Source organism: Euprymna scolopes, chromosome 10 (assembly GCF_053919585.1).
Source record: "Euprymna scolopes isolate OS-2025 chromosome 10, ASM5391958v1, whole genome shotgun sequence".
Classification (NCBI taxonomy): Eukaryota; Metazoa; Mollusca; class Cephalopoda; order Sepiida; family Sepiolidae; genus Euprymna; species Euprymna scolopes.
In genome coordinates this window covers 135,265,145-135,289,434 of record NC_136491.1, presented here as the reverse complement: position 1 = coordinate 135,289,434, position 24,290 = coordinate 135,265,145, and the positions used below count along the sequence as shown (strand labels likewise).

Genomic DNA, 24,290 nt, shown 5'->3' with positions numbered 1-24,290 from the left:
AACCGTCGCAGAGATGCTAACATTTTCTTTTTTCTCCGTGTTGTTATAAAAGGCCACGCTTTGAAATAAATATCCGAAATCCAATCAATTCATCTGCCAAAGAGAAATACTTCCTCTCTTCATTGTTATCTGTCATTTCAGATTTCAGGTGCATGACGTCATATCCTTACACGTAGCTTTAATTATAATCATCCTTCAAATGAAAATTTTCAGGTTGATTTTTAGCATATGTGAAAAATACTGCATCTTATACTATTTTTACACAACCGCATCCAATATTGCATTACAGAGAATGCATTTGTTACAATGTTAAAACGAAAAACAACACATCATTCAATATGTCCGGGATCTGACAGATAAATGGCACACTAATAACAATCCATTCGATTTTAGAAAGAAATAACTTAAAATGGAACGTGTCAAAATTTGAGTAAAATCTGATTATTAGCTTACAAATTACAATTTTTAAAAAGTGAAAAAAAAGATTTAACATAATGTAAACATATAACTTTCGATGGCTCAAAACGGATTTCTTTCTGATGGTAAAAAATACTGTTCAAGTATTATTCGAATTCTGCTCCACCAGACACAACTGTTACCCGTGGTATTCTGGATTTCGTATAATCGTATATGATGCTGAATAGTCAGAACGTCGGAATTAGAAAACATTTGAGACGATCGTATATTGGAGTTGAGTAGCAAGGAAGAAGCGTTCAAATTTTATTTATTTATTTTTCTACTTGAGAATCAGAATCATCACTTATCACCGCTTGAAGGCCATTCGAGGATAAGGGTTAATGAATATAAGGTGGTAGTTTAGTAATCGTTAATGGTGTAAATTAGGTAGAATTTGATTATTTATGGGGATGGTTCAACAAGAACTTGTTTACATTGGATTTGAAGGTTACCATGTTGTATTCAACTGGGAAGCAGGACAGCGGAACAGTGCCCCACAGGCAGGAAAAAAAGCTTAGTTCATGGAATCTGCGTTTAGATTTAGGAACAGTTAGAGAGTAGCGAAAATAGTATATAACGGTTTTAGCTAATCGAGTGTTTTTGTGAAAGTTGTGCAAGGTGAAACCACCGATTAGAATTCAGTCGAGCTCTCCATCGTACAGTATATCGATACACTAACGCTGACTGGGATAGCTTCCGTACATTTATATCGGATCTACCTCTGCGTTCCATGTTTAAAAAAGATGTGTCCTCTATAGTATCAGACCTGACGGAATGGTTAATTGTAAGTATAGACCGTTTCATACCCTCGAAAAAGTTCCAGCAAAAGCCTAACAGCCAGCCATGGTTCTCTAGAATGTGCTGCTGCCATTGCGCACAGAAATCACCTTTTCCACTGCTTCAAACGTAATAGATGTATGGAAACTAAAGCCGCTTTCAGGACTGCCAGCAACCATTGTAAGAAAGTAATAAAGAATGCAAGAGAGTTGTATGCTCAATCCGTCAAGTTCAAAGTAGCTGAGAAGTGGCTTGGTTCCCACCAGTTTTGGCAAATAGCAAACAGAATCCTAAACAGAAGCGCGTGCTCTATCCCAACTATCATCAATGGACCTGAGGAAATCTCATAAGCATCAGACAAAGCCAAACTCTTTGCCAAGAACTTTGCAGCTAATTCTACCCTTTGCGAACAAGACCGCCAACCCCCAATATTTCCTCTTGTATCAGAAAACACGCTATGTGATATACATATATCTGTACGTGATGTTGCCAAGCTAATCAAAAACCTTGATTCCAGTAAAGCAACTGGCCCTGACTGTATTCCAATTATAGTACTCAAAAAACTTCAACCAAAAGTAGTGCCCATACTTACAAAACTGTTTAAACGTTGTCTTAAGGAGAATAGCTTCCATCACCCTGGAAAATCTCATCAGTATGCCATGTATTTAAGAATTCAGGTGATCGCTCATCCCCCTCTCAGTACAGGCCAATAAGTCTCCTGTGCGTCATGAGTAAGTTACTGGAATCCGTGTTAAATACAGAAGTAATCAACCATCTCAACAAAAATAACCCTTTTAGTGACACTCAATATGGTTTCCATTCTGCTAGATCTACAGCAGATGTGCTTACACTTATATCTCATAGGATTAGCAAATCTCTCGACGGAGGCAACCTTTCGAGGGCAATTGCTCTTGACATATCTAAGGCCTTTGATAGGGTATGGCATAAAGGTTTACTTCACAAGATCTCTAGCTATGGTATAGCTGGAAAAGTCTTCTCAATTATTAAATCATTTCTTTCTGATAGGTTCATAAGAGTAGTAGTTGAGGGGCAAAAATCAGAAGCTTACAGTATTAATACTGCTGTCCCTCAGGGGTCCATCTTGGGCCCAACTCTTTTCCTGGTATACATTAATGATCTTCCAAATCACATCCTTACATCATTTGTAGACATTTATGCTGATGACACTACCATTTATGGTAACACATCTAAGACAGTAAACGACCAAGTTCTCTCCGATTCTCTCTCCTCTGATCTTGAGCACGTGGAACAATGGGGAAAGGAGTGGCTGGTTACTTTTAATACATCTAAAAACAAGCTTCTCTCTTTACATCATCAACATTCTGATCCACATTTGGCATCAATTGAAATGAATGGCTCTTCAGGAGGCCTCAAGTTTTGACAAGTTTCTGGGCTTGACCATTACTCCTGATCTTAAATGGAACACGTACATCAAATCTGTTGCCAAGGCCACTGGAAAAATGGTGGGATCTTTCTATCGATCCAGTAGATATCTCACTGCTGATGCAATCCTCTATCTATATAAGAGACAGGTACGTCCAAGGATGGAATACTGTTGCCACATCTGGACAGGAGCTGCTAGAAAGGACTTATTCTGCCTTGATAGAGTTCAAAATAGACTTCGTAGCCTCGTTGGAGATGTCCTTTTCTCTTCCCTGCAATCTATTTCTCACGGAAGAGATGTTGCGAGTTTGTCTCTGATGTATCATTATTTTCATGGAAAGTGTTCGACTGAGCTTCAATCTATGGTCCCCCCTCTCAAAACTGTCACAAGAAACACTCGTCTAGCTGAAAACATTATCAATAATTAACCCCCCACTCTTTATCTGTGCCTAAACCTAAACGTAGATTCAATGAACAAAGCTTCTTTCTTAGAACTGCACGCCTATGGAATTGCCTTCCGTTTTCCTGCTTTCCCGCTGACTACAATATGGTTGTCTTCAAGTCTAACGTAAATAAGTTCTTGATGAGCCGTTCCATATAAGTTAACAAATTTACCGAATTTTCATTACTAATGATTACTATATTGTTCAATTTCTACTATACACTCTTTAACCCTTATCCTTGAGTGGCCTCTTGGCATTGATAATGTGGTGATTCTTGTGTAAAAAAAGCACCTACCATGAAAATAATGATAGAGCCAGAGATAGGCTGTCAGCGTCTCTTCTATGGGAAAGAGGTTGCAATAATATTCACAATTGTCTATGCGAAGCTATATTCAAAATAGATGTCCCAAGAAAAGAATAAAACCTGAAATGGAAATCAAGTTTATTAGTTAAGTTTACGACTTATTGAAGGATGTGTTAATTGGTTTAGACACTCGTCCGAGTCACGTTTGTGAGTGGATATTCTATACTCGGTTTGGATTTTGTGTATGGAAAATAATAAGATAAAATTAATTATTAGGAACCCGCAATAAACCTTTTATTGAACACATAACCAGAATGATCATATTGATTTTTTTTGGTTTATGTGATATCCGTGCATTTTACCAATAAGGAGTCAAATCGAGGTCGTTTCATTTCGCCACGCGCGCGCACACACACACACACACACACACACACACACACACACACACACACACACACACACACACACACACACACACACGGATACTCCTTCTAGGTCAGTTGAAATGACTAGTTATCTACTTGAGAAAAGCCTCCGTCTTGAGAATCTCCTATGATTGACTTGCAAGTCATACCTGAAATTGTAATCAAATCTGTTGCTACGTCGCTAGAAAAATAGTTAGATCGTTCCATCGATACAGAAAGTACCTGAATCCTAACGCAATTATCTAGCTGTATAAGAACCATACATGTCGTAAGATGGTGTACTACCGCCTTATCTGAGTTGGTGACGTTCAAAGCATCATTTTTGCCTTGGCAAAGTTCTTGATCGACTTTACAATCAAATGGGTGATGTCTCATGGACAGACATTGCTAATCTTTCTCTATTGATATTTTCATGATAGGTGTTTCGCCTTGTAAAACATTCACAGCAAACACTCATCTATCTGTTAAGTAATCGTTGTGTCCGGTTGTTTAAAATGCTTTGTCCAGTCTATATAATGTTAACATGCACTTTTGTCGCTGACACAACACTGACAGCAGAACAAAAACTCACTGACATCTACAATAATATATTGTTTTTTTTTCACTCCGACAATTAGTTTTTTCTGTGACAAATTGTTATTCTTGTTTTGACCTTTACTGAAAGGCGCCTGGTGTGTATTAAGACGGTTGGCTGGTAGTGAAGAAATGGTGACATATGTCGCAGCCCTTCTCTCTCTGACTTTTTGTCTGTGACGATTTTATTTATAATCACATTTTTTCATTAGAATCTCCAATACTTCTGTTAAGTGTTAAGCCATTAGGGTCTCCTCAGGAAAATTAGATCATACGGTATCACTGGTAGAATACTTAACATAATTAAATCCTTCTAAGATAAGAGAAAAATCCAGGTTGTCCTCGACGGTCGTACATCTACACAATATGATATAAATGCGGGAGTGCTCCAGCGGTCTATCCTTGGACCTCTACTGTTCCTGATATTCATAAATGACCTCCCTGACAAAATTGTCTGTGAGATGGGTATGTATGTTGATGACACCACACTCTATAACAGGCACGACAGGAAAACAAATGAACACATATCTAAAGAAATGGCAAAGACACTAGAGGATGACCTCCAATCGATAGTGGAATGGGGACAAAAATGGATGGTCACGTTCAATGCCGCCAAGACTAAACTAGTTTCATTCAATAATTACAAGAAACCTTCTCTATCACATATAGCAATGGCCAACGACTCTTTATCTAAGAGTACGTCTTTCAAGCTCCTTGGCCTAACGTTCACAGGAAACATGAGTTGGAATAATTATATCGAGGGCATTGCCAGGGCCGCTGCGAGGAAGGTAGGCTCTCTCTACCGTGCTAGAAAACTACTAACACCCGAAAGTATCCTGTACCTCTATAAGGCAATCATTCGCCCATGTATGGAGTATGGTTGTCATATTTTGGCTGGTGCATCGGCTACTAGTGTCTCGCTCCTTGACAAGGTTCAAAAGAGAGTCGCAAATCTGATAGGCTCTGAACTGGCATCTAAGCTTCAGCCTCTGTCCCATCGACGAAACGTTGCATCCCGCTGCCTTTTCTACACGTATTTTAATGGTGAATGCTCTCACGAACTGCAAGCACTTGTGCCCTCACGATGTGAACACCCTCTACAGACCCGACAGGCTGCAAAATCCCACTCCACACAGTAGAGATCCCTAGATGTAAAAGATCTTTCTACTCCAGTAGTTTCTTCCCCAGAACAACTAGATTTTGGAATTCCATTCCATGTTTCTGCTTCCCCAACTGTACTGACGTGCAGAAGTTCAAGTGCAACGTGAACAGACATCTTGCTGCCCAAATCCCTACATAGTGCCCCAGTAGTTGTTGTCCCTGATAGTAGCCCCCTACACCAAAATGGCAATGTGCCTTGTTTGGGGTGAAAATGTAAAAAAAAAAAAAAATCCAGTCGTTGAGAACAAAAATAGCGGCAGTAGATCAAATCGGCAAATAATCAATGTAATCCCGATCAGCAGTGGTTCAGTCGTGTCAAAAATCCAATTGTTTAAGATTTTTTAAAAGGATATATAGAAATACATACGGATATACATACACGCACAGTACTTTATACAGATGTAAAGAACGTGTACATTGTAAGCGGAAGCCATTACACTTTAAATTCAATTGTTTAAATACATATACATACATATACATATACATATACATACATATACATACATATACATATACATACATATACATAGACATACATATACATAGACATAGAGAAAATAAAAAGGAACAAACCGTATTATGTGTTCATCAACGTTTCGTCTTTATTTCGAGACTTCCTCTGGATGAAGAAATAAAAGAAATAAAGACGAAACGTTGATGAACACATAATACGGTTTGTTTCTTTTTATTTTCTCTATTTTGTCGGAATACTATTTCCATTATTTTCATCATACATAGACATACATATACACATACATACATATACATACATATAAATATACATACATATACATATACATACACATATACATACATATGCATATACATACATGTATATACATATACATATACATACATATACATATACATACGATGTGTCTTTAAAAAGAAAGGTTTTCTGAAGGTTGAAAAGAAAACAAAGGTAGGAACATATTGATACCAAATATCATTTTATAAGAAATGAAATTAGTAAAAAATCTATTATCATAAATTATGTAGAATCTGAAAATAATATGGCCGACATTTTTACTAAACCGACAACAGAGATAAAATTTAAACTTTTTTTTTACACAGGCATCACCACATTATCAAGGCCAAGAGGTCACTCGAGGATAAGGGTTAAAGAGTATACAGTAGAAATTGGACAATATAGTAACCAATTCGGTAAATTTGTTTACTTATATGGAACGGCTCATCAAAAACTTGTTTACGTTAGACTTGAAGACAACCATATTGTAGTCAGTTGGAGAGCAGGAAAACGGAAGACAATTCCACAGGCGTGCAGTTCTAAGAAAGAAGCTTTGTTCATTGAATCTACGTTTAGGTTTAGGCACAGATAAAGAGTGAGGGGGGAATTATTGATAGTGTTTTCAGCTAAACGAGTGTTTCCTGTGAAAGATTGACGGGGGGGACCATTTGGAATTTAATCTTCAATAAATCTATTTTCAGAAACCTAAAATGAGAATTCGAAACCACACAAAAGTAAAAATAAATAAATACTAATAGATTGTAAATTGTCCCGGGTATGACAATAAATTACCACCATGTTTTCTTGTCTTCGTAACTTAATTAACTAAACATATCTAACAGAAAATACTTCCTTCTTCAGAAAACCATATTCTTTAAAAAAAAACACACATTGTATGTATATAGGTATGCATATGTATATGTATGTCTATGTATTTAAACAATTGAATTTAAAGTGTCATGACTTCCTCTTAATGTGTACTCGTCCTGTATATGTTTGTGTAAAGAACTGTGCGTTTATGTATATCTGTATGTATTTGTATGTTTTTATGAAAACAAAACAAAACATAAAAAACAAAAAAAAAAACAAAAACAAAAGGAATCTTAAACAATTAGATTAAAAATGGCTTCTTTGTGCACACATATTATCCCAATATATTTATATATTTTTATCTGAGCAATGAAAATAAAGATAAATCACAAAAATAAATAAAACAAAAGAAGGGGGAATATTAATATATTTTTTATTTTTACACTATATTAACCTAATTGAGTCCAAAAAAACTCTTTTATTATAACAAAGTGGTGGAGTGTGTTAAAGTGTTTTTGATGAATATGGAGGGTTGCACGAACCGGATGCTCGTAGACAATAAATCTAACAATATCATGCTTTCCTCAAAATAATTTTCCCATGAAAAAGAATAAAATCCTCTGCTATAATTGTGGACGACCCAATCACAAGTTTCCAATGTCGATATAAAAACTCAAACGTGGACTCTTAAAAATGTTGAGAACATTCATAAAAATCATACATTTCGGTAAAAAATCTTCTTGCAGACTGTGGCACTACAGCACACGTTATCACCAAATAATCTTATTTTATTCATTTTGATAAGAACTTTAATCCACAGTCATTTTGTCGAACTGGCCGACTGTAGTCAAATAAATGATTAAGTCTTGAAGAGATACTAAAATATAACTAAAAATAATAAAGGCGAAACTGTATTCTTAAAAATGCTCTTTTAATACCTACATTTAAGCAAGATATATTTTCCGCACAGACAGCCATAAAACAAGGTGCGAATATAAAGTTTGGCCAGAGAAGTCAAAATTGATATACCCAAATGGAACTGTATTTGATATTAAAGAAAATGGCCAACTATATTATTTAAAAGTATGGTTACCTCAAAAGCCACCTGTCACGAATTGGAAACCTGGCATAAAATTCCTAGACACTACAATTATGTTGATATTAAAAAGTTATCAAATGTAGTCGATGGCATGAAAATAATACCTTCAGACGATCTCCCAAATGTGATGTTTGTACTCAGGGGAAAATGGCAAAATACATAAGCAAAACACCAGACAAAAGGACACAATAATTTTCTTACTTATGTACTGTGGCATAGCAGGTCCGATAAGTCCGATGGGAAGAGAGAACTTCAGGTATGCATTAAATTTTGCTGACGATTATTCAAGTTTAATTATGGTTTATTTCTTTAAAAAAAATCTTACACTATCCTAACCACTAACAAATATTTAGCTTACATTGCCCCGTACGGCTCGGTAAAATGTATTCGTTCAGACAATAGAACTGAATTTACTAGTAAAGACTTTGAACTTCTGTTAATTAACCTTCGTAGTAAAGACGAGAAGTCAGCGCCTTAGTCTCCATTTCAAAATAGCTCCATTGAAAGAGCATGGCGAAGTCTTCTTTTTTTTTTCGTATTGAATCTAAATTAGCCCAAAGTTTATGGACATACACTTTAATGGCGCCGGCGGATATCAGAAATAGATCGTTCAATAAAACATTAGGCAAAATCCCGTATAAAGCGTTTTGCGGGGTAAAACTCAAATCGAAGCGAAGGCATATATTCGGTTCAAATTGCTTTGCATTCATAGAAAATACCTGTCATCTAAATATTAAAAGCGAAAAAAATATTTCCATAGACTACGATAAAAGCAGCCCGGCTTATTCAATTTATTTTCCGACCAAAATGGCATAAAAATGTTAGATGTATAAAATTCAACGACACATTTAATTTACAAAATGACGAACCAATGGACGAAAACCTAACATTTTCGTTGATCGCAACGAAAATATTAATAACTAGCGGGGGTACCCGGCGTTGCCCGGGTATTTCGAGGTGTGTGTGGTTTTGGGTAAATCAAAACAAAAGAATAATAAAAATGCTGCTCAGGTGTTTGTTTTCGGGGTGGGGGGAAGTTTAAAAAATGCAATTGGCCAAAAAAGAAAAGGAATAAGAAAAAAAAGAAAAAGAAGAAAAAGATAAAAAAGAAGGAAAAAAGAAGAAAAAGAAGAAGAAAAAAGAAGAAACAAAAGAAGAAAAGAAAAAGAAGGTAAAAAGGAAAAAAGAAGAAAAAAAGAAGAATAAAGACAAACAGAAAGAAAGATAGCGTCTGAAATGAAAATATGTTTATTTTTGCTAGTATTTAATGTATTTATTTATTTATTTGTCTTTTGTTTTGTTTATGCAAAAGATTTATCCACATAAAGTATTTTTTTTTGTCTGCAATAATAGATTTTTTAACAATATAAATGTTTCGTGGACGTACACTGATGTTTTTATTTGTTGCTGTTAATTAAACATGTGTATATGCATCGCTGTCATAGTGGCTTTCTTCCAAATCCAATGTCGTCTGCATCAATTTACATTTAATTGGGCTAAAACTTTGAGAAATTCAATGTGTAAAAATAAATAATGAATAAGTAACTAATTGGAAAAGAAGAAATCACCTCTCCCCCGTAATATCACCTTAAAGAGTACAGTAAACATAACATAAGAAAAACATAATAAAAGGAATTAATAGGCGAGTAATCAGTTGAAAAATTGAAGAACGGTTGCGGCTTACACCGATGATTGCCGGTGTTGCATGATCCAAGCTTAATGGAAATCACGGTAAATCGGGGGGAAGAAAAAAGCAAAGAAAGGGAAGAAGTCCATATACTTGGAACTCGGCTGCATATTTACCTGAATGTTGTCTGGGAATTGTTAATCGATGAGGCTAGGTCGATAAAGGAATGAACGTGACATAAATATAATTGGATACGTAATTAATATTTGCAGACGGATAGAGTTAGATGTAAAATCTGGAATCCAATATTAGTTCGTTTCGTGTTTTTGTGTATTTAATAATTGTTGTTTCTGTGTAAAGTGTAGAATGCGGCGGAGAACGGATTTATGTAAGAGAACTGAACTGTATTCACCTGAATGTTGGCTGGAGAGTGTTAATTGATGAGGCTATGTCGAAAAAGAAAGGAACGTGGCATAAATACAGTTGCGTTTCAACCGACGGAAAATGCCAATCCGTTTTTTTAAACCGGTGCTTCCTCGTAGTGTCCCTTGTGGACGTATCCCCACCGGTGATAGGTGGGCGAGGAAGGAGTATGCATGTAATAGAGGCAAAAGATTTTACCACTTCCATTGATTGGCCGTGGACTCTCAGCAGAAAATATATAGGGATCTAAGTTTATCGAATAAGTGGATAGGTGATAGGCCTATAACACACCAAAAGGTAATGTGCTGCAGTACGTGCACATTTCATTTGCATGAAATGTCTTGATTTTCAATCCTATTAAGGTCAAATTCGCAGGGGAAAAATGAGTTCATTTTATTTATATAGATAGAAGATAGAATAGAAACAAGATAGAAGAGAAGAGAAGAAGAGAAGAGATACCGACAATTGCAGTAAAACTACTGACGTCAATATTAACCGAACACGCCGATACCCGATCAAAGATCGAAAAAAACTTTCTCAAAATTGAAAAATTATAAGACTACGCAGTAGATTTCTGTTACTCGTTGAATGATATAATGAAGCGATTAATTCCGAAACTCGCCAAGAATGGAAACAGCTATGGAATGCGAATTGGACGCTTTATCTAAAAATAATACATATGAAATTGTATCAAAACCACAGGATAAGAATATAATTTCTCGCTGGGAGTTTAAAAAAAAAATCACGGCTTTTGGCAAGTAAGTAAAGCAAGATTTGCTGCAAAAGGGTTTTCCCAAATTTCTGGGGTCGAATATTTTGCCACATTCTCACCAACGACAATTAGAATTTTATTGCAACTTGGCGCTCTATACAATTTAAAACTACTATAGATGTAAAAAAATGCTTATTTGAATGCTTCGATTGACTGTGATATTTATATTCCACCACCCAGAGATTTAAAAATAAAAATTTCGTGTGGAAACTGAGTAAGTCGGTTTATAGTCGCAAAGAAAGCGATCACAATTAGAATCTAACACTCCATAATTATTTAATAGAACAAAAATTCAGGCAATGTCCCGTAAACTCGACCATGGATACAAAAAATATCGGTAATAAATTATTGATTTTGGATTTTTGTGTTGACGATATATTCTGTTAAGAATAGATTAAATGAAAAAATTAAAATAGACGATTTTCACCAATTATTATAATTCCTTGGTGTACAGTTTACTTGTGAAAATGAAAGGATAACAAGTAACCAATCAGGGTATATTGACAAAATCCTGCTAAAGTTTGGTATGCAAGATTACAAACTACGAATAACTCCCGTTGAAATTGATATAAATAAAAATACAGAGACCTACAATAAAGTAATAGACGTAAAGTAACGTAAGACGTAAGATAAAGTAATAATACAGAAAGATTCGTGGAAGTCTTACGTATTTGATAACCGCCACTAGGTCTAGTGTATGTTACATTGTTACAAAGTTATCTCAGAACTTATCAAAACCAACAATTGCAAAACAAGCCTATCATTATATAAAAGGAACCAAGGAAAAATTTTTAGTATTTAAAAATCCATATATCCCCTAAAATTAGAGGCATTTTCAGATTCAGATTGAGGAAACTGAGGATCGAAAAAGTACAACAGGATACTGTTTTAGACTGTCAAAGACTGGATCTTTAAAAAACAACAATTTAAGTAGAGTCTATTGCACTTTTCCACCCAGCGCAAGAAGCAATTTTTCTAAACATCCTCCTAAAATCTATTTTAAAACCAGATCTTAGTAAAAAAAAAATCCAATAGCAATTCATTGTGACAACCAGAGTAGTATATTATTAGCAAATAACTCTACGATTCATGTTTGTTGTACAGAATCACTCAACACTCGAGATCGTAACTATATTGATTCTTCGCCGACTGGATTTACTGCCCCCATCTTTGTTCTACAGAATGGCTCGAATTTTAACAGGTTATGGGCTCAGCACACTTCTCAGACTTCCTTATTTTTTTTAAAAATTACAAGACTATGCAGTAGATTACTGTTACTAGTTTAAAAGCGCAGTGGAAAAATACTGGGCCCATAACCTGTTAAGTATTGAACCATTCCGTAGAACAAAGATGGCGGTAGTAAATCCAGTCAGCGAAGAATCAATACAGTTACGATCTCGAGTGTTGAGTGATTCTGTACAACAAAGATGACGGCAGTAGATCTAGTCGGCAAACAATCAATGTAGTCCCGATCAGCAGTGGTTCAGTCGGACGAAAATTGACAGCAAGCTGACTGGAATACAAAATTCGATATTTTTATAATGAGGTCGGAGGCTTCTCACTAGTTGGTTGTCCTAACACATAGTTATAAATAATCGCGTCCAAATTCTGGGAGTCATCCCCTTCATTATTAGCAAAAACATATTAACAATTTCTTTTGTCTATTGTCTCAACCGTTTGACCGATATCCGCTAAAATATTTCTCGGTCGAATTACGCAATTTGTTACGCAATATTGGAAATACTGAATTTTTCGTGTGTGCAGCCGTTAAATGATTTTCTTCCAGGCGTTGCCTGCCAATGTCTAACATATCTAGCTAGAACAGACCTTTCTTCCTCGGAATTCTTAAAACTAAAAACAACTTATATGAATAGAATTTCATTCCATCATCTTCCCACGTATAGAGCACAATACCACGAAGCTGTTTCCACGCTGATTTCATTATAGTCCTCGTCAAATTCAATGTCAAAAAACACTTGTCGAGTCACCTTCTTGAAAAATAAAACAAATTATGCACTTTACACCCAATATATTCAATCCTCTTATATTAATGTTCATCAATGCAACTGACAATCGCATTAACACTTATCCTAAAGCGGCCGTTGGGCCTTGTTAAGTAGTGACTCATAAGTTTCTTGTCTAGTAATCAACAATATAAATCTGTTCAGGAAAGTTTCATTTGGGAATGTTCGTATAATCCGAAATTTCTCCAGACCATCATCATCAGCATGTTCATATTGTATGAATCCGAAGATTCTATTGTTGGCATTGGTTTTCCTGATATTTTCTAGTTTATATATTTGTTTTAGAAATACATCCGAGATTTACGAAGGGCTATGTGAAGGTTGCTAAGATCCTGAGTAGAAGTTACTTGTGGATCGAACTGGATACGAACTAAGGAGACCCATGTCATCAGTGTGTGTCGTTAACCACTAGAAAACTATTATCTCCTATTTTCTCAGATGAAATGTTTAAACCGTAATTAGAGCTAAAAGTTGTAACAATAACTGATTATCCTTACAAATACACAATGAAATAAATAAATTTGGTAATAGCTAGAGAGGTAACTCTATTGAATATGAATCTGTATTATATCGGGAGAAAAAGTCTCTATATTAAGCTGATATACAATCTTCAGCTTCGTGTCTATTCCGGCCAGGGGAGATAAAATAACAATGATTTGACATCTAAATTATTTTACTGTTAAATAATATAAAACATTGTTGCGTAGACAATGGAGTTTAATTAATGTTGACATTTCCAGTGATTTTTTTTATATACATGATAAATAGAATGAAATAGTACGAGTGACGTTCGATTGCATTGTTATGATGACTAAACTTATGCATTCATGTCCTGAATTATTGACAGCGTGAGACTCTAAGAAAGCAACCCCTATCATGGATGTGCGTCAAAAGCAGAAATGCGTACTTGAATTCCTCCATGAAGAAAATATAAAGCAACAGTCCATATTGATCGGCGCCTGTTGAACATTTACGAAGCCGATGAATTTTATATCAGCACTGTTAGGATATGAGTTCATAGATTTCGGAGTGGCGACAGAGATATGAGTGACAAAGCGCGCTCCAAATATTAACAACTAAGGCATCAAAAGAGGCTTGCAAAATTACAATGATGGCGACTATGTAGAACAATAAATTCTGGAACACGAAAAGCTGCTCGGTTTAATGGTACTACTCCCGTACTCATCGTTTTAGGTTTAGAGTAAAAAAAATAGGAGGCCCTGCTTTTGGAACGACCTTCGTACATTTTTTAACTGAACGATTTATCATAGGTGTCAACCACTAATGATTATTACGGATGAATTTGATTATAGCTTGCAGATATCATCGAGTAAAAAGAATATTTTTTTTCCAAAATAATCGTTCATCTATTATTGGTCATGCACAAACGTGACTTAGCTTTGGTGATCTTACGATAACCCATGTGCCGACATAATTATGTCGTATCCAAATATTTAACTGTCGAATAAACACACACACACACACACACACACACACACACACACACACACACACACACACACACACACACAGAACAACAAACAAAGAAACAAAATATAGTGTAAAAACTGTCTTTAATTTGATAAAGTATTGTATTTTAATGCTGTTCCTTGACTTGAAATTGTTTACTGCTCATCTTGGTTCCAAAACAAACGCAAGAAAAGGAAGAACTTTGGTGCGATTAGACCGTTTTGGTGTAATTTGGTTCTTTACCTAGAAGACGGATGTTTGGTTCACATTGCTAATCAACAGAAAGGAAAGAATGTCGTCAAACAGTGATTGTTCTAACAAATTACTTAAAACCTCGATGTTTTCGCTTGTCGTTTATAGTTTCACAAATGTCGTTGTTGTTATTATTATTATTATTATTATTATTATTATTATTATTATTATTAAACGGACTAAAATAGTTAAGTGCACTTCGTTTTGTGAAAAGACATTAATCACGCAAAACATATTTGATAATCCGTATATTTTTCTGTTCTTAATGCGTATCAAAAAAAAAAAAAAAAAAAAATGTCGCGAAATCCTTACATTTGGTTTTCTTGAAATTTCTATTTTATTTAAAGATTTTCTATTTCAATTTTCTTCTAATATTCTATTTGTTTTAATTGTTTTAATGGTATTTTCAGGCGCAGCTGCTGTCTTGTTAGTGCTATATATATATGTATATATATGGAATCATTTATCATTAATAAATTATGGTTATTAGTGTCCTATATGTTTATGATACTTACTAATGCAATTCTATTATGTTACTTGAACCTGATGTCTCTGTTTAATATACGGTTTTACTGTCTTATATCTTTAGATTTTTTCCCACTTAACATAATGTATCTTCGTTTAGGATTTAAATTAGGTTTCCATAATTTATTTATATTTTACTTAATTGTTATGAATTATAATACGACCCTGGTTAGTTTTTCCCCTATCACTGTTTAGTTTAAATTATTATTTTTAATTTTAAATTATTATTTTTATCCGGCTTAAGCCAGTGGAAAAGCATTTTATCCAAGGCATGAAAATTGTTAAGCAAAATGTTTTTACTATCGGCTTTAAAAATAAAGGTACAAGATTCAATTTGAAATTTATTTACCTTCAAAGTGCACTTTTATAAATTTTACAAAGTAAGGTACAAAAATTTAACTTAAATTGAATAAAAAAAATTACCTTGGCTTTATTTTATGTAATGTACATTCTGTTGCACTTTAAAAAATATCATTGAAAATTTTATATCTATATCATTAATTGCTAGATGAAAGATACTGTTTTTAAATTGGAATAAAATGTACATTACATGAAATAAATCCAAGGTAATTTTTTAATTCAATTTAAATTAAATTTTTATTCCTTACTTCGTAAAATTTATAAAGGTTCACTTTGAAGATAAATAAATTTCAAATTGAAGCTTGTACATTTATTTTTAAAGCCTATAGTAAAAGCATTTTGTTTAACAATTTTCATGCCTTGGATGAAATGCTTTTCTAACTTGTATCTTATCTTTTTAATCTTAATTTAATTGTATCTTATCTTTTTTATCCTTCTCTCTATTTCAGTTTGTATTCCGTCTCACACCACAACTCATTTTTGCAACCCCCTCTTTGTATTATTACATGTCTGAATATTCTTTCTGTTTCAGTTTATATTTCTCCTCACACCACAACACATTTTTGCAACCCTCTATTTGTATTATTACAGGTCTAAATATTATCTCTGTTTCAGTTTGTATTTCTCCTCACACCACAACTCATTTTTTGCAACCCACTCTTTGTAATACAGGTCTGAATAATGGGAAAATCTGAATTTTTTAACAAAAACTTTAAAATAACTTTTTTAGATTAAATTTTTTAAAACTTCTCTCAGAATAGAAAATCTTTAAAATTTAATAAGGAACATATTTCATATAGGTTTCATTAACAAAAATAGATATGAAAATTTCAAAAGGAATGTATACCTGGTTACGGTTAATAGTAGTCCTCGCCAGCGAAAGTCTTTATTATTGTTATTCTATTATTATTATTATTATTATTATTTAAAACATTGTGTCCTGCTCTTTCGCGTGAGGACTAATATATATATATATATATATATATATATATATATATATATATATATATATATATATATATATATATATATACAGCCATTGTTAAAAATAACAAAAGGCTTCTGTTTAGTAATACCTATTTTATTCTTTCAATTTTCGTATTATCTTTTTTGTATATACATCGAACGTATGGATGTATGGTCCAAGCATTTTTTCTTCTCGAAATGTCCGCGGTTTGCACTTTTCGTGAATTCGTCTTCAGATCATCAAGAATGTGTGTTAATCTCGGTAAGGAATTTTGGAAAGATTTATTTAAATAGAAGTTGAGGTGTGAGTGAAGTTCATTGTGACTGCTGATAGCGGTGGGGACGTTGATGTGATAGGGGAAAAGTGAGGAGAGCGTTCCTGTTTTAGGGTGAGTGGTAGGAACAAGTGGGTGGTGAGGGAGGAGAGAAGTGCTGTGCAAGGCATTTGAACGTATTTGTACTATTCTGAAATGTGACCTGATTAAGGTTAGGTTTTTGCGTTTTGATATAAATAACTTCAATTTTTTTACGTTCGTTTCGTGGTGTAGTATTTTGTTGTTGTTAACTAGAATTTCTCTGAAATTTGAGGGGGGCAGTGATGTGTTTTTATGTAAATGTTGGAGGATGGCACTAAATTCGACATTATAACAGGTGAGGCGACGTAATAATGTTATGGTCGTATGTCCAACGTAACTATTAGTTGCATTGTTGTTATAGGAGTTACATTCTTCTAAAGGGATGACTTTTGCCTATTCTAGCGGTTTAAGGGAAGGGGGGGGGCACTGTTTATATTAACTAAGTCTTAGCTTTTAAAATGTTTTTAGTAAATGATGAATCTAATGTTATTGTTGTCTACAGGGGAGATGTGTCTATAGTTGATGTTTTTTTATAGTGATTTCTTCTAGCTTAAAGTCCGGATACATTTGATTGCAATAGAATAGGTTGATTGTATTAGTGTTATGGTGTTGGGGGCTGTTACTGTTAGTGGGAGTATTGTTAACCTTTAAGAGCATGGAGTTTATGTGTTGATCAACAATATAATTTGGGAAACCGTTGTTATATATATATATATATATATATATATATATATATATATATATATATATACAAGTGTGTGTTTGTATATATCACATTGACACACCTGTTCTCGCCAGATTACCTAAGTTAAGCAACGATAAGTCTGCTCAGTACCAGATGAGTGACCATTTGGGAAGGCTAGTCGGTGTATGTACCGCTCCGAATCATACGCGGATTCCATGAACAAAGCTTCTTTCTTAGAACTGCACGCCTGTGGAACTCTGTTCCGCTGCCTGCTTCCCACCGGACTACAACTTGGATGTCTTCAAATTCAACGTTAACAAATTCCTAATGAACCGCCCCCTTAAGTAAAAACTTCATCAAATCTCCACACTAACGTAATAAGAACCTCAAAATCTATTAAACTGTAGACGAGAAATAGCAAACAACTGTGTTCACAAAATAAAACTTACTCTAGGATAGCGATACAAAATAGCTTTAAAACTAACAATAACAATAGAAAACAAACAAATAAATAAATTAAATAAACATAAATACATATAAACGATCACACATATATGTATATATATATATATATGTGTGGATATATATGTGCATATATGTGTGTACACATAGGTATATTTATATATATATATAAAAAAGGAAGGAAAAGATCTACCGTAAACCACTAACCTAGTTCTAAAACAGATCCTTTGTTCGATAAAATGCATGCCCATTGGCTGATAGGAGGGGGCGCGGTGGATACTAGAAAGCTGATTGGCGCACTAGAAATCCTCAACATATATAAAAACAAGAAGCAACCACAAAATTCGCGCATAAGCCTGACGAATCCTATAGTGGATGAAACGCAGAATATTCAGTGTAGCTTAATCGCCATATATATTTTATAAATTACTATATATATATATATATATATATATATATATATATATATATATATATATATATATAGTTTGTTCTAGAGGCGAACTTTTTGTTTTTCTGGTTTCTTGTGGCAGTTTATATAATCTGGCTTCTTGCCTTTTAGAAAAATGAAACAGTTGATTTTTTATTGATTTTTTTGGGGGTGGGAGTTGTAATTGTTATAATTTTATCGAATGTTTTGTGGGGCAAGAGGCTAAAGAAATGACTGAAATATGAATACCCTGAGCTAAGAAAATTTAATGAATGAGAAAATTCCAGGGTATTCAACTAAATCTTTTTGAATAATGACTTGTTGCCTATAGAAAGAGAGAGAGGGAGAAAGAAAGATTTTCCGATATAAGACTTATTACTCAGTATTTAAAGAAAACACTTAAATTTCAATGTTAAAAAATAATTCGCTTTTCTTATATACTCTTAGACTTCATAACTTTATAGATATATATATATACATGTGTGTGTGTGTGTGTATGCATGTTAGAAGTATAAGTATAATATGAAAAAAAAATGATATATATATATATACACACACACATATATATACATATATATACACATATATCTATACATATACACACACACATATATATATATATATACACATGTATATATATATACACACACATATATACATATATATACACACACATATATATACACACACACACATATATACACACACACACACACACACACACACACACACATATATATATATATATATATATATATATATATATATATATATATATATATATATATATATATGCGTGTGTAGGTGTCTGTCTTCCATTCAAAAAATTTTGAAGATTCTTGAGTTCCAAGCAAAGATTCCATAGTTCGTCTTGGCGCACGGGCAGAAGGCCATTTTGATAATAAATAATCGGCAGTAGTCTGTTATCAAATCACATCTAAAAATTCCCGAACGTATTATTCTTTCTTTGCTTTCTCTCTCTCCTCCTTTCTCTCTCTCGCTTTCTCTCTCTCTCTCTCTCTCTCTCTCTCTCTCTCTATATATATATATATATATATATATATATGGATGGGTGTGTATGTGTGTGTGTGTGTAGCGAAAATATGTACAAAACATTGAGAATAGCTTGCCTTCTTTTGACTTTTAAAGTCAAAAGAGTTTTATTTCTGGTTTACGGTATATCAACCCTTTTAGATAATTTCATACTTAAAAAAATGCAAACTATAAATGATACATTGTAAAGTTAGCTAGTTTATTCATAGCAATGCCAGGGAAATGGCACATTTAATGTGTTTTCAGCAGTAATTGTACGTTCATTTTGACCAAATGTGATGTCGCAGTTCTGTTATTAGCTCTATACGCCACATATCAGATGAGCGAAGTAAACTTATCTCGTTCATAAGAAGCATGTGTCACGCGCTATTTGGTTTCTCTATCAGAATCTGTTCACTCTGTGTTGCTCATTTCTCCGGCCTTCTCTCGCTCACTTTCGTCCGTGCCGTGGATCGCGACATGTTTGCTCAGGTGATCACTACGCTCAAATCGCTTGTCGCACACAGGGCAGGCGAATTTCTTATCGCTTATGTGAGTCCGATAATGGCGCTGTAGTTCATCGGACCGCGTGAAACGCATGCCACAAAAGAGCCAATTGCACACGAATGGCCGCTCGCCCGTGTGCCACCTCAGATGCGCCTTCAGATGCGAAACCTTGGCGTACACCTTGCCACAGCCGGGCACGTGGCAATTATGCATTTGTTGGTTTTTAAGTGGTTCACCAACCGGTCCCAGCTTCTCGATATCCCGACAATTAGGGCACTCGCAACACAACTGCCCGGTTAAACGTCGACGGTTTGAGTACTGCTGGGTGGATTTCACCTGCTCTGTTGAAGACGAAGACACTGTACCCTGGCTGATGTACGCGCCAAATGCAGTAGGCTGATCGAAACGGGGTCTTATCTGCATTAAAGCTTCGGTTTGGTAAGTGCCGGAAATGTAATGATGACTAACATTCGATTCAGTGAAATAAGATTTCATGGTCGGACAAATGAGATAATCACGCGGAGAAGTGTTTGTGGTTGTCTGGCTGTGGTGATGAAGACGAGTGCCGATAACTTGTTGCTGGGTGTTCTGTTTAGCACCGGTGATGTCAGGAGCCCCAGAATCAAACCAATACTCCGCAGATTTTTGGAACTGTAGCCACGTTGACTGGCAACGTTCCCCGCCCGGGTTCATATGTGGTTTAAGACTAGAAATGACTGGCGAACCGAGTATCCTTAGGGGCCACATGTCAAAGTGTGTTTGATTTAAGGTTGCGTCTCCGGGAAAGAACGGCCTATTTGCAATTGTTTCAGTCATATTATCCGAATATTTAGAGATCACAATAGAAGAAGCGTGCATCGTTTTTGCGTTGTTAGAGATGCTGCAATTATCAGTATCTTCTCCAATTGGCAATCGTTGTGTTGGGAAGGTTCCAGTGATGGTAGTCTTTATCAAGAACGGGTTCGATTTTTCTTCGTGCGTCGAACTTGTGGCGATGGCTGTTGGAGTAGTAATAGCTGTAGCAGCAGCAGCTGTTGGCGGATCTGTGTTCATTTTGAGAGCTGAAGTACTGGCAAACGAGATATGCGTCGAGGCAGATGTCGACATACGAGCCTGTTTTTTTTCATGCATACTCGACAGAGACTCCGCTTGGCTGAACGTGGAGTCCATCTGGGCTATAAAAGACGACGAAGAAGGAACGCTTAAGTGATCGGATAAAAAGGACGGAAAAATCATGCTATATCTTTTGGTTGTTTCAAAGATATTCATGAGATTTTGTACGAGTTCAAATCTGTTGATTCTACATCTATGCTTGTCCAATTATATATATATATATATATATATATATATATATATATATATATATATATATATATATATATATATAAGTGATGGGGTGATTCTAATATTTTCCCAGAATAGATACAATTTCCGATTTTATTCTAAATTTCAGATTCAGATACAATCACCGATTTGTATTCCAATTATATTGCAACTTTTAGCGTTGTTGTTTTTAATTTTCCTTCCCGATTCCTTTCTGATGATAATATAGAACACGTAGGAATACACGTGTGAGGAGAGGCTTGATTTATGTATTTTAGTTTCTTTGGTAGTTTAAATCAATGAATGTCTATCATTTTATTCTTAGTATCAGAATTGAAAATCAAGTTTTAAATAAACACAAACAAAAAAAAAATTAAAACAATTGTTTTTTGCATCGCAAAACAGGCACTAAGTTTTTTTTTCTCGAATCCAATACTGAATTAGATACCCGCCAAAAGTTTCGATGTTTTCGATGTCTAATCAAATTGTAATGCGAAAAAAAAAACAAATTGATATCCAATTATGACATAAAATTGATTGTATTTTTTCTAATTTCTTATAGAAGTCTATTTAATTTTTTATCAATATAAATGTTTTCTTTATTTCATTTATCTCCTTTCTAGGCAGTTAGACACAAGGCCATGTGTGGGTTTCATGAAAATGTTTCTGTAGAGCGAACTGGATTCGAACTTGGCACTTGGCTTTTCAGTCTGTGTTGTTTACTACTTAGTCACCGAAACCGTAACAGTTAAGGTGATAGACGAAAGCACTGGCACAAATATTTCTTCTATGATTGATAAGAGTAGAAGAATATAGCCAGGATCATAGTCCTAACCAATGTGCTATCCAATATCGTTTAAGACTATACTGTGAGAACGTTTCGAGAACACATACACATATTCATTTTTAAAATAATATAATTTGTCTTTGGAGATATTTTTTTGGTGGTGATTTAATTATTTTTATACAGCGTTAAGAGATTTAAATCCAGTTCCGGTTACATGATTGCCAAGGAGTGGGTTGTAAAATAATGGAGGAGGTAATTCATGATTCAGCTTTCAATCATCACGATCTTCGAAGGATCTGTTTTTGTAGCTCTGTATTAAAACCTCTGAAGACGAAACTCTTCACGGCACAGAAGAGTCTGGTTCATCATCTGAGAGAAGAGAAAGAGAGAAAGTAAAATTAATGTTATTCGTAGAAAGAAAGGAAATAATTTAAAATTGGAAGAAAATAATTATTCTTTATATTTTTAATATATTAACACCTGTGTATGTTTTTACTTTCTAAAATTAAAAAAGAACAAGATGTACTAAACAATAATTTGCAAAAAAAAAAAAAAAAATCATATTTGAAAAGAATGGTACCTTGTGGAGATGGGATAATTTGAACATCCTATATGTATATAACGAGGAACCATTTTGACAATAGGTGCCCCTGACGACAATATGCAAGAAACAACATTTTTTTTAGTTAGGAGTCACCACTTATCAACGCCCGAAGGCCACTTGAGGATAAGAGTTAATGAATGTAAGGCGGTGGTGTAGTCATGCCTATAATGTAAACTGGGTAAAATTTGATTATTTATGGGGACAGCTCAACAAGAACTTGTTTACATTGGATTTGAAGGCTCCCATATTGCATTCAACCGAGAAGCATGACAGCAGAAGACTGTTCCACAGGCATGCAGTTCTGGGAAAAAAACTTTGTTCATGGATTTTGCGTTTAGATTTAGGCACAGGTCGTATATAGTGATTGTAGCTAGTTGAGTTTTTTAATAAAAGTTTGGCAAGGGAGAACTATAGATTGGAGTTCAGTCGATCACTTACCATGAAAATAACGATAGAGCAGAGATAGTCTAGCAACGTCTCTTTTGTAGGAAAGCGGTTGCAGGGAAGATAGATAAAATAATTATTGGTTGTACCAAAAAATCATTTTTATTAAAAGCATGAACCTAACATCATGTTAAATACTCAGGCCGTATGCATCGAACAATGATTTTGACAAGAGGTGCACTTGAAACACTATGCAAGCAACAGCATCACATGATTAACAGGTATATCAAAAAGTTGTTTGAATAAATATAATGAACCTACATGGGAATAAACAACACATTTGATCAATTGTCAAAAACTAAATTAAATGTTGGATGCTTGAAAGGTCATTTTCGACAAAAATGTACCCACAGGTGTAATCAAGTCGAACCAAAGATAGGTCTATCCAGTGAAACGACAATAAATGAATAAAATGTCGTTTAATGTGGTTATGATGATAAGGGGGAAGCTTTTCTGGTGGTTATAAATGATAATTATATGATAATCCGTAATGGATTATCATGGTTAGTTGATGATTTGGGCCCGATAAGAATCAACGCGTTAAATTTCCATACATATATTTTACCTTGATTAACTCAGAATGGTTTATCTTTCTTAAAATGTAATGACTCCTAGAAAGAGAAGAAATTAGGATTAATGGCTACTAATATATCAGCATTATCTACTAATCTCTAATCCCTGTTCGATCAAGCATATTCGGGATATATATTAGTAAGCGTTAATGGTGTAAATTGGGTAGAAGTTGATTATTTAAAGAGACAGCTCAACAAGAACTTGTTTACATTGGATTTGAAGGCTACTATGTTATATTCAACCGGGAAGCAGGCCAGTGGAACAGTGTTTCACAGAGAGGCAGTTCTGCGAAAGAAGTATTGTCCATGGAATCTGCGTTTAGATTAAGGCACAGATAGAGATTGTGGGAAATCAGATATAGTGGTTGAAGATAGTCGAGTGTTTTTGTGAAAGTTTACCAAGGGGGGAACCGTGGATTGGAGTTCACTCGATCACTTGCTATGAAAATGAAGATAGGATAGGAACAAG

At 34.5% G+C, this 24,290-nt stretch overlaps 1 protein-coding gene across 1 annotated transcript in view; it reads right to left on the bottom strand.

The window, feature by feature from the left end:
- Positions 1–19,359: 19,359 nt before the first annotated feature.
- LOC145286284 (uncharacterized) overlaps positions 19,360–24,290 on the bottom strand; it is a 78,738-nt gene continuing 73,807 nt past the window's right edge. Inside the window, exon 2 of the mRNA XM_080135136.1 lies at positions 19,360–22,570. Coding sequence (XP_079991262.1) covers positions 19,999–21,360 — 1,362 coding nt within the window. The 5' untranslated portion in view covers positions 21,361–22,570 and the 3' untranslated portion in view covers positions 19,360–19,998. The remainder of the gene's footprint in view (positions 22,571–24,290) is intronic.